Source organism: Hippichthys cyanospilos, chromosome 7 (assembly GCF_059441005.1).
Source record: "Hippichthys cyanospilos isolate Australia breed blue-spotted pipefish chromosome 7, RoL_Hcya_1.0, whole genome shotgun sequence".
In the NCBI taxonomy this organism is placed as follows: Eukaryota; Metazoa; Chordata; class Actinopteri; order Syngnathiformes; family Syngnathidae; genus Hippichthys; species Hippichthys cyanospilos.
The window spans coordinates 19,327,221-19,339,429 of NC_142375.1; the positions used below are offsets into that span (position 1 = coordinate 19,327,221).

At 39.0% G+C, this 12,209-nt stretch overlaps 1 protein-coding gene across 1 annotated transcript; it reads right to left on the minus strand.

Moving 5' to 3' along the window:
* Positions 1-363: 363 nt before the first annotated feature.
* LOC148421454 (carbohydrate sulfotransferase 12-like) lies at positions 364-12,191 on the minus strand. Its single transcript, XM_088420588.1, has 6 exons — positions 12,046-12,191; positions 7,736-8,311; positions 6,919-7,061; positions 4,518-4,646; positions 4,257-4,449; positions 364-1,763 (listed from the first exon to the last, which is right to left on the minus strand). The coding sequence occupies exons 2-6, from the start codon at positions 8,189-8,191 to the stop codon at positions 1,488-1,490; spliced, it is 1,197 nt and encodes a 398-aa protein (XP_088276714.1). The 5' UTR covers positions 8,192-8,311; positions 12,046-12,191; the 3' UTR covers positions 364-1,487.
* Between the last annotated feature and the right edge of the window lie 18 nt (positions 12,192-12,209).

The window sequence follows — 12,209 nt, forward strand, 5'->3', positions numbered from 1 at the left end:
CCCGACTGTTCTGTGGGTTCAGTTAACTTAAAAAAAAATCCTCCCTGAATTATCTTGATGAGAACACAAATCGCCAGTTTGATCGCGCAATATGCAAATCATCATTTAAAAAAACGTCACTCTCTGCGTCCAACTTGACAGACGTTGACTGCGGTGCTACTACTTCCTTTTTTTTCTTTCTTTTTTAGGCGTCACTGTGGAAGTTTGAAATTTTTGGTATGCTTGGGCGAGGAAACAGTTGTTCCACTATTTCTTTCGTTCTCTCTTTCTCTATATCCATCCATCCATTCTGTAGGGCTGCACGATTATGGCCAAAATAATAATCGCAATTATTTTGGTCAATATTAAAATCATGATCATTCCTCATGTTTGGTCAAACACGTCTATTTATTGACCTTTAAAAAAAGAACAAACAAAATAAACAAGTATTAGATAAAGAACGCTTCAAGGCTTGATACTTACAAATAATAATAAACTAAAATAAATAAATAAAGAAAATACAATCAAATGGCACACAGGGTAACACAGCTAACTTACTTTCTGAGTGCAAACCAATGGAAAAAAATAAGCCTTCTTACAACCAACCTACTTTTAAGCAAATTTTATTCAATTAGCAGTCAAGATGTCATTTTCGGTCATTTCAAACTGAATTTATAAAAATTTTTGCCAATCCGATTTTTCAAAATGGGTCTCAATTGATAGCTAGCTCTGTAAATATTAGGAATCAGGTGAGAAACTCAACACCATTTCCCACTGGTAAATAATATATTAGGGTGAGAAAATAAGAGGCTTTTGCCATATGAAAATGTGGGAAACATTGCCCCCTTGTGGTAAGATGACAATGTGCTTGATTTGACTTGTAATAAAAAAAAAAAAGTGCTAGACTTTTTAAACGTTAATATCGCCGTGGATGAGCTTAATTAACCGTAGCAGCCAATATTGTGATCCCGATTAAAACTAAATTAATTGTGCAGCCCTAAATGTATGGATGTATGCATGTCAGCAGCCTGCAGCGCTCAAATGAGGACAAGCGTAAATGATGAGTGCAAAGAAATGAATGGATGTAGTATGCGGTTGAGCCGTATACTCTGAAAGCGTTGCTTGTTGTTACAGTGGAAAAAAATGCTTTTACAAACCATTAGGAGTTCTATTGGAGTTAGTTCAGTTCTTTCAGTTAAAGTATCAGAAAGTCAAATTGTTGCAATTGTTGCATTTTTATTACCCTGCAAAATAAGTCCTTGTGTCCTCTCCCACCCTCCTATAATTTATCAAGGAACCCATCAAAGTGCTTTAACATGGGAAAATGAAATATAACAGAGTAGCTTTGACGTGAGTTATTTGCATCCAGTTCCAACTGAGATGAAAACAAAGACTAATACAGGCAGGCACTTGTTTTCCCATGAGGTATTTGCTCAAACAAACAGCATTGCAGACTTCTGGAAAGTTTTTTTTTTTTTTTTTTATGGTGGTTGGCTCATGAGCACGACCTACTGGTGATGTAGCACACTGTCAGGTTTGGGGTAGCCAAACAGCTCAAAGTCTGGTTGGTAAAGCTTATACAGCTCTGTCCTCATTGAAACGGGAATTTGAGCAAACCAGTCCCTTTCCCAGCTGGCTGCCGTTCGGTTTCTCGCCCCAGAGGGGAACCGCAGCAGATGATCCACTTGCAAAAGCTTCAAAAGATGTTCGGCGTCCGTTTCCAGTGTTTCCAGTCGGCCGATGAAATCGTACTTCACCTGGCATGGATGGCAGAGACGGTAAACCTAAAATCCAGAAATATGCATGCATGAGAATTGTTTTTTTTAAGTTGACCAGGTGGGGTAAGTCGACTAAGACTAGGTCGACTAAAAATATCCTCCTCGACGCTTTACCAGAAACATGCTTGCACTGCCATTTTCTACATGAACCTTTGTTGCAGATTGTTGTACGCTGTGTTGCAATGGCGCCAAAAAAAAAAAAAAAGACAAAAAACACATATGCAAAGACCGTCTTGACATATGGTTCAATTGCTTGTTTTGGAGCACCAGCGAGTGAGCGAATGGCTGATGCTATTTGTGTGTTTAAAAAGACTTACAGGTTTAGTAGTTAGCCGGCTTTCTTTAAAGACAATTTTAGCGCATGGAGCTCACCAAAGTAAAAGAAAGAGCTTTTGAAAAAGCACTATGGCTGTATTGGCCAAGAATATAACCTGCCAGTACAATCTTAAGTGGTGTTGTTTTAGGTGTACAAAATTCAACCAATTTTCAAGCCCGAAACAACAAAACATGTCCAATCTGCTCGTCAAGAAGAAGAAGAAGAAGAAGAAAAGGAAGTTATTGACCTTATAGTAGCAAAACAACCAGCTCTAATGTAATATAGTTGTTCTGTAAGTGACTTTAAGGACAATATTATATGTATAATGTACATATAACATTACTGTATATATGAGCTAGTAATAGTTCATGTTTGTTGACCTTAAATGTTACTTGCTAGCACGCTAATGGCCATCGTGATTGCTAGCCTGTTAGCATAGGCAAGTTTTGTTGGTGTAAAAATTCATATGTATACAAGAATAATGCGTTGTTATATACATTCACAAACTCACGTTCAACCTTACAATATTATTTAAAAAAAAAACTCACGTTCAAACCATAGACTAATCGATGATTTTTAGATTTTATAACGTTTCGATAGTGACAACCTTAATCGGGTGCAGTGTTAATGCCCCAAATACATCTAATGTTAAAGTGGCTAACAAAAGTGGCATTTTTGCTAAATATATTTCTCTTTTTTATTGTTCTTTGTGTTTATAGTTAGGTGATACAGTAAGTGTTTTTGGGAAGGTACTTGGTGTACAATGAGATAACCACTGCCCTAGAAAATGAATCATAAGGATTCTTGTCACATTTCTTATCACAGTTTTTATAGTAAACATTTGACGAACGAGATACAGTACTTGGGAGGATCTTGTACTGAACCATTAAGTCCATTAAGTTTTCTATTATCTTGTATTTCATTTAAAAAGAACCACTGTTTTCTTTGTATGGAGACATTAAATGGACATCCTTATTTGTTTTTTGAGGTACAGGCTTTAAAGTTGGCTGCCACGTCACAAATGTGTTTTTCTTAAAGCTGAACTGCATAAAATGGGGCATTTATTTGAAATACCGCACCTGCCAAAATAAAGTTTACATTAGCACACTGTACAGTTTATAACTGTAATATAAAGCAGTACAACGGAAACACTTGAATGAGGTCACTGCTTGACAATCCAGCAGTGGAAAGTAATAAAGTACGTAAGTAGAGGTAAATGTACTTTCATTTATTGTTTGTTTGTTTTGAATACTTTTTACTTAGGGTGCTGGATTCTTAGCCCACATTTTTTGCCTTAGTTTGGGGCAGTTTAACCGACACACAAAGATGTTTCACAACTCATTCAGTACGTTGCAGCAATATTTGTAGTTTTTCATAAAAGATAAAAAATAATGTATGTCCGTGAGTAATGCTATCATGTCTGTGTATATGTGGCAACATGTTAGAGTTCAAATATTTGTAGGCTAGCATATTAACTTGTTGGTATTAATTCTTACTTTAATATGGGGTTGTTTAAAACACGCATCATGTTATTCTTTTTGTTTCGTTTTGCTTTACAGGAAATTCCAACTTAGCGAGGCGTTAAATAGCTTCAATCTCCGTTTTGGAAAATATTGATTACGGAGCTACGAGTTCAGGTTTTGATAGAATAGCAGCCGAGTTAGCGTTAACGAAGGGGTTTTGCTAGGCTTCTGCTAGCATTAAGTCTTAATTTACAATAGGGTTCTTTTAGATAGAAATCCTGTAATTTTATTTGATTTGTTTAGTTTGACAGTAAATTTACACTGTAAAGGCAATAAAGTGAAGCTTTTTTGGAAAATATAGCTAACAAAGCAACGGATACACGTTTTTAGGGCATAGCAGACGCGTTAGCGTTAGCTACTGCTTGGTTGAAACCCCCCCGATTTAACGTGCGTTTTTTTTTTTTCTTTTGCTATATAATCTTTCCTGTTGTGGTAAACTATCATGTTTATCTTTCATTAATATTTTATTTTTATTAATTATACTTAGTTACAAGAGTTGAATGTGTAATTTTGCCACTTCATTTTCCTCACCGCACACTTTTTTTTTTTTAAACAAGTGGCTAATTTTACTTAGGTACAGTACGAATATTTATGTCACTGCACACAAGATTGTTTCGTCTCCACTGCATTTTTCACGTAAAATGTGATGGAATGTATTACCTGGCGCCAGTGCTCATTGAAGACGCTTTCCTTTTCCGTCTCGGCATCCAGCAGGTACGTGACAAACTGCTGGAAGGTGGGTTTGATCCCGGCCGCAAACGCCTCGGCCGCCGTTTCTGGCAAACTCCCTGATAGGTTGCCATAGCGACGTAGGATAACCGAGCCAAACTGTCGATAGAAGTCCTCATTGGGCCTGACGGTCACAAAGCGAGACAGATTGAAAGACTCAATCACGCGTTCTGGCAACACTGGTAGCCACACCTTCCAAACTTGTTCCTGAAGGCCGAGATGAGGCGGACAAAGGGGTCTCGTACGAACAGGAACTTGGTGTAGTGCTGAAGCTTGAGCGCCATCAGGTGGCGGGACAGAGAACCATAATGGCGCCAAAACCTTGTGGACACATAATAAACGATTATAAACGATAATAAACCTTTTGTATCGCACCACGTATTCACAATTTTAAAGTCACATATTTGTTGCATTTTTCCCTGCTTTGTCGCCATCTTGTGGCATTAAGAAGCTAACTTGAAATTAGGGGAGGAGCTTCATTTACTGGCTAAGCCATTTAAACTACAAAAAAAATGCTCTGCCAGCACTTTGTGGTAAAAAAAGACCAAAAATGGAAGCAATGAGAGCTTCATTTAGTGATAGCAGAAAAAAAAGCTTTGCCACCTTCTTAGGTAACACTAAAGAATGAGCCATTCCGCCACTAGGTGGTGCACTGAACAAGAAATTGAGCTGCATTTCAGAGAGATCTTTGCATAGGCATAGACACTGCAACATTGTCGAAATGGAGTCTCTCACACACACACACACACACACACACACACACACACACACACACACACACACACACACACACAAAAGACTATTACTTTGATTTTGTCATTCGTGTCTGCAAGAAAGGCCCATGTTGAAAACAGTTGTAGAAAATCTATTTTAAAGTCAACTGACCCAACTTGGTCAAATTTTTATTCCAGCCTTAATCCAGACCCACCCACAAAAAGTGAAAACCCCCACTACAGAGTGAAAATCACCACTACTGAGACCACATAAAATAAAATGGTTTTACACTTGACACTACACTGTAAAAATTATAAATCAATGGTGTCAAAGTAAAGGCCCAGGGGCCAGATCCGGCCCGTCGCATCATTTTATTGCGAAATGCTGATTTGACTTCACTGTCATAGATGTTAAGACAGAAACTAGAATTACAATGTGGCCCACCTTAAAAAAAAAAAGTTACTCCTATCATAAATTATCAAAACACTTCTAAAATGTATTGTTTTACCGTCTTTCTATGAATCTCATCAACGTTAGCTACCACGTTAGCCTAAATAACATGCTAGCACAAACTGCCAAAAAAAAATGTATGCATCAGCATTTTACATAAACAAGTCAATCATAATCACACGCGATAAATTCGATGAAATGGAGTATTAGTTGCAGAAATACAAAATGACTTTAGCATTTTACGCTGTATCCAGGGACTAGCAACAAAATTGTATTGCAAGCTCCAATTTTCCAATCCTGTTTTGGAGCCGAAAAAAGGCCGAGGTCCAAATGGTGTCATGGAAGGAGTCATATAAGAAGCAGGTGATTCAGGTTCACCAAGTCACGCAAACACAGAGAGCTGCTGACAGCAACTCGTAAAGAAAGCTCCGCCTGTCCTGCCTGCTCTTTACACGCTATCCTCCAAGCTCAGTAAATAACTCAATTTTGGCAAAACACGTACTCTAAATCTTAAGGTGGAAGATTCACATGCACGCTGCAGAGAGGAAAATTTTGGATCAAGTCACACGGGTGGAATGGGGACGTTCATTCACACAGTCTAGCGAGGACTAGGACTTAAAGGGACAGTGTGTAAGATTTAAACCGTTCTTTATTAAAAAGGAATAAATTAAATGATTGTAAATTTGAAAAACTTGCGAATGGATGTGTTCTTAATGACCAGCAGTATGTTTTAAATATAATCATAGGTCTAGTTATCATTCTATTATATTACATAGGGGGTGGCACTTCTCTGGAGGCGGCCATGTTTGCTATAGCTATGGACAATGGTAAATGCAGCACCTGCAGCACCTCCTGCTGTCTGTAATGAAAAATCTTACACACTATCCCTTTAACAGGAATATTGTTTTCATAAAAAATATTGAAGGGGATGTGTAGTTATGAATACAATTTATGATGAATAATTTAACGTCTTGTGCCCCTAGTCTGGAATTTTACATTACAAAAATAGACATCGCGATGCCTCGATACCCACCTTACCGCCATCATGCAGTTCTAGAATGCTTTTTTTTTTTGTAATTTGGAGCATAGGAGAAAAAAAAAAGCTGGAATTTTTGGAAGCGATAATGATTGTAAATTTTCTGCATTTTGTACATGCATTGTTCAATTTTGCTGTATATTTAATATCTGGCATCTCGTTGGGCAGCTAAGGGTTGTTGGCAAGTTGTGTGGCGTTATGCTGCATTCATTGAAGGTGGGAAATCGGAGATTCAACCTCAAGGATTACTTGACATACTAATCGAAATTGTAATCAAGCGTTAGTAAAAGAATTATTTTGGAGCCCTATAATATAACATACATTTGACTTTTTGTTTCAATTCCACAAAGGACCAATTTAGAATTGATGGAGGTAATCACTCTTGTATCATACTTGGCAAAAGTGAGGTGAAGCGAGGAATTGTGCACAATGTCCGGGGGAACCGACTCCGGGTCAGTGTAAGGCTTTCCTGAAGCGGGCGAGACCAGAGACTGGGACAGGACCACCATCACCCTCTTCCAGTTGGTACAAGCCACCTGAACGAAGACAACAATATTATGGTAAATTATTTATTCGGCGCCATTTGGCCTTTGCACATAACTACTCATTATTTATTAACTTGTACAAATCGTTAGACACCAATAAAATTTGCATACGCTAACCAGTTAGCAATTGCGATCAGTATCTACAACAATTAGGTCAATTAACTTCCTGTTCTTCTTCTTCACAAGCAAACTGAACATATTTCACGCTTAATTGCCACCTACTGGTTAATATTTGAAGATCTAAAATTCATTTTCCTCTTTATTTGGGGAAGGTCTATGTGCTAATATCACATATATATCACTTGGGGGGGGGGGGGGGGGGGGTACCTTCCTTGCCACCATTGCAACGCTGCATACAAATGCAAGAATGGTCTGTGGCGCGAAAACCATATTTTGGCTTTTTTATCAGGCTGATATTTTTAGTTGACCTATTATTAAAGTCGCTACCCTACCTGGTCGACTTTTCCCCCCATACAGCGAGCATTATTTTGTATTAGTATATAACAGATGCTGTAGAAATCTTGTTTTGTCTTATTCTCTAAGTGGAATTTGTGTCTCGTCCCACTCCTAGTATTGAAGATCCCCATTTTGAGCAGTTCGATACATGTAGAAATGAAAAAGACAGAACTTGAACTTGCAAGTGAAGGCACGGCTTCAATTTCTACCTTGGGAACGTAGCAGTAGATGATCTGATGTGTGTCATCGACTATCAGGTGGTCCAATTCCCTGTTTGGGATCTGCTCAAATGCACGAGTCCTCCCCGGAAAGTCCCTCCCTGAACATACATCCATGATCCTGCGCTTCCTCGCCATCTGTTCTCGACTTCCGCCCGAATCCCGGCTCCGGTTCCTTTCCTCACCCTCCAAGGCGTCCTCTCCCGCCTCCAAGCTTTTGTTCCCCGTCGGAGTCCACACGGTGCTGAATATTCCCACAAAGGACGCCGGGAAGGTGGGGAACGTGAGCGAACGGCCCGCGGTTGTCTGAGGGCAACGCTCGAGTTTGCGGTCCCGCAGAGGGTAGAGGTTGAAGCCGCCGACGTCGTCCCAGTAGGCGATGATGAGCAGGATGACAAACAGAGAACCCAGGATGAACGCCACGCGAAGGCCGCGCCACGTTCCCATGGTAAAATCTCCGGAGGGGCCGCCGCCGAGATTGGTGCGCAAAAGAGGAAGAGGTTATCTGAGCTCCATAATGCAGGAAGTAAGTCACGGAAGGAGACACTTCCTGCCCAGCAACTGCAGCTGAAACAAGCAGGAAACGCCATTTAGACCTTGGCTTCTTCAACAGAGTAAAAATATAAACCCCAGTCCGGGTATTAAGTGAGGTCACGACAAAGTGAGAAGTCTTTATGTAACAAATTGTAATACGCTAGAAAATAGGACATTGAGGATGTATCGGAAGTAGGGCGGAACAATAAATCAAATTCAAATTTTAAAATCACAAAGGCTTTTGAGGGAATAAAAAGATAATAATTTGGTCATGCCTATTGACATTTATTTTTCGTAATTTATTCCATTATAAAGTGAACCTCCAGATGTCACATTCTGTAAGCGTAAAAAGCAGGACTAATGTGAATAATATTGCGTAAGATTGATAGCTAATAATGCTCTGAATAACGACAAAAAAAAGAACACGAAACACGGAAAACATTTTTGCACTCCTGTAAAACTATGATTTCTAGTCCATATTCTAGTTATTGTTCATATCAATAATAAGCACCAAACGGAGCAGTTTTCTTCATTTTAATTTATGCCACCTCAAAATGATGCCATCTAATGGTTAACGGTGAAATTACATTCAATACAAACAAGAGTTTGACGAAAAACTATAGAAAAAAAATCCATAAAACGCCAATAGTTTACGATAATTTTCCTGCTTGAAATTCGAGCCTGATCATTGCTAGCACGCTAATGCTAATCGCGATTGCTAACTGGTTAGCATGAGCATAAATCCACAAAACGCCAATAGTTTACTATAATTTTCCCGATTGAAAATCGTGCCTGATCATTGCTAGCACGCTAATTCTAATCGCGATTGCTAACTGGTTAGCATGAGCATAACCCCACAAAACGCCAATAGTTTACTATAATTTTCCCTATTGACAATCGTGCCTGATCATTGCTAGCTCGGTAATGCTAATCGCGAATGCTAACTGGTTAGCATGAGCATAACCCCACAAAACGCCAATAGTTTACGATAATTTCCCTGATTGAAAATCGAGCCTGATCATTGCTAGCACGCTAATTCTAATTGCGATTGCTAACTGGTTAGCATTAGCAAATGTGCCTGGTATATTAAAAATTCATTTGTATAAAAGATAATAAATAACTATTTATCAACATACTTTATATTATGTTCAAGCGTCGCTAATAGTAATAGTAATTCATTTAAAAAAAAGAATAGGGGGGGGGGGGGGTGCAATGGAATCATCAATAGGCTAATTAAATTTCTAAAATTCAATTGTGACCTCTTCTAACATTCCACACTAAAAAATACAAAAATCACTTATTTCCATCATCAAAATCAATATCGGTTAGATTTTGACCATTTTTGGGTTATTTTTTTCATGCCATGTTAAACTTTGACACATTCACCGTCACCATTATCGTGAACAAAATCAACGATGGATTTTGAAGCCATCCTCCTTGTTCACAATAACAACGTCAGAACGGCGGCACGTATAAAGGATCAGCGTACGAGAATGCGAAAGTAGGACACCGTCTGGTCTAAACGTAATCCACAAAATTTGCCCTCTTCGCAACCAGTTCCTAACATCTGTCAGCATCGCATCCATTTTTAAAGCGTGCGATTTCAATTCCATTTTGGATTATTTTGGTTGGCTTGAGTTTGCGAATGAGAGACAAGAGACGTCCAGCGTTTAGTGTCCTCTGCGGACGAAAGGACAAAATGTGCTGGGCTAATCCCTCGACGTGCGGCGCTGAAACAAAACATGATTAAAAAAAAACGCAATCACCGTCTTAGATAATTGCGTCACGCTCTACACGAGTGAGGTCTTTTTGTCCTTTTTTTTTTGCGGGGAGGGTGGAAGTGTCCCGAGGGGCTTTGGAAAATACACTGGCCCTTCTGTGGGCCCTCAGCTGTCACGGAGATGTGAACAAACGGAGGCAAGGGGGTGGATCACTTTCACTGGGGTCAGTTTGGTGTTTTTCAGCCTTTATTTAGCCAAGGCTTATATTTTACATGAAGAAAATCTCACGGCATTGAAGAAAAAAACATGGAGAAGTGGCAGTAAAACAGGCAAAAATCTACTGAGCTATGAAGGGGAGGATAGCAGATAAATTCACAGTGCAGTTTGTGATAGTCACATGATCAAACTCAGAAAGCAGACTAGCCGTGATTGGTTGCTTAAGACTTTAAATATTTTACTTGACTTCCTCATTTTTTTAAACATTTATTTGCAAATCTTGTTTATCTCTTATGAGCAAGAGATTCAAATTGTTATTTTCCTATATTTAAGATAGAGCGTATTGAAATAATTCGATGTAGTCATCTTTTTAATAAATTGACGTGAAATCGAGGTTTTGCACAATACAGTAGTTATTAACGATTTATTTGTGGAATTTAAGAAAATTATGCAAATGTTATGAATAGCTATTTTGGCAAAAAACTAGCAATAAGTTTACTTTGAACATTTTGCACATGATTTTAAAAGTATTTTTATACAAATCCAGTCTTCTTTAATAAATATTTATGGGCTAAATTACTTGGATTAGAAACAATTGAAATCGTAATCGGCGAGCCTGACTACAAAAAATAAATAAATAAATTGAGATTTTCTTTTTGGGCCACATTGCTCAGCCCTAATTCAACTGTTCTGTTACATTAAAAAAAAAAAAAAATCTGCACATATCGTTACAGGGACTAACAATACAATGTTCACTTGCTACATCACAGTTCAGTGATTGCAGCTTCACCCTATCGCGGATTTTCATTTATAACCATAACGTTTTGTGTTGCAGGTTTGCGTCGCAATTTTTCTTCAAACAAGTTTAAAAAAATAGCAATTTTATTTACAGAAAAATATCAACCTCTTTTACATGAATTTTCATCTTTACTATATTATTACAGATTTACCTTGCTGATTTTATTTCCTCCTTCTAATTTGGAGCAGACCAAATGAACATTTATTGTCCTTATTTAACAAAAGAAACAAACTAGAACAAAAGGGGATACAAGCTAGAAAAAAAAGTTCAATCTCTACTTTGCGGATTTGTCTTACTGCGGGTATTTTGGGGAACGTCGACCCCGCGATAAACGAGGGGACGCGATAAAGTAAATCCACGTTTTGGATTGCCATGAACGCACTGTTATATTGCAATGTCACGCACGGCGCTTCTTCGAGAGCTAAGTATTTTTTTTAGTTTGTAATAGGTGTAAAATATTTCAGAGGGATTTTATGTGGGAGCGAGAGTAAACATCTGCAAGTGGAACGCCTGGTTTTGCTGGTAAAATAAGCAAAGAGGCAGAAGACCCATGCAAGCGAGCCAGCTACTGGAAAAGAGGGAAATTGTTGTTTTTGTTCCCTTCGCTTGTGGTTTCTTTCCACTTCCAAACACTCCACGTTGACTTCATGCTTCTATTTGAAGAACATCCACTCAGTGTCACATTGCACAAACGCACGCATAACCACAATATCCGAAACGTTGGGATCAATGAAGAATATCTTATCGTAATTTAGGACACAAAAAGCTTGTTTTCCGCGCTTATACTAAACGAGCTACAATGTGGCCTTTCATGCGTAAAAATACTTTGGCGCTCTTCACCCATCACATCCAGCAGCAACCCCGGGAAAAAAGCCCAACTTCCCCCCGCGAATCCTTTCATCCAGCTCCCATTGAGTGAAGAAAGAAAGCCCGCTTGTGTTCCCTTCACTTCCCTTCACATCGGGAGCATCACGGCGGATATGAAAGCTTCTCAATCGATTCCGAAATGACGACGCGAGTTTTGGACATACCCGGCGAATGAGTTCCATGGTCCGGTCGATTGACAGCGATGGGTGACCCGGTGAGGAGAGCGGCCAGGCGTGCAAGCTTTGTGGGGACTCGGGAGCTCTGCTTGGTTGGCTGGTTCGGACTTGAGGCGGCGTGAGCGCCACAAGACGTGGAGCACATCTCGCGA

What these genes read in the sequence shown, in the direction of transcription:
- LOC148421454 (XM_088420588.1), bottom strand. Translation starts at nt 8,191, where the DNA reads ATGGGAACGTGGCGCGGCCTTCGCGTGGCGTTCATCCTGGGTTCTCTG. An exon ending in TTCAGGAACAAGTTTGGAAG is followed by an intron (nt 4,450 to 4,517) that starts GTGTGGCTACCA and finishes TGTGACCGTCAG; the next exon opens with GCCCAATGAGGACTTCTATC. An exon ending in TCAATGAGCACTGGCGCCAG is followed by an intron (nt 1,764 to 4,256) that starts GTAATACATTCC and finishes TCTGGATTTTAG; the next exon opens with GTTTACCGTCTCTGCCATCC.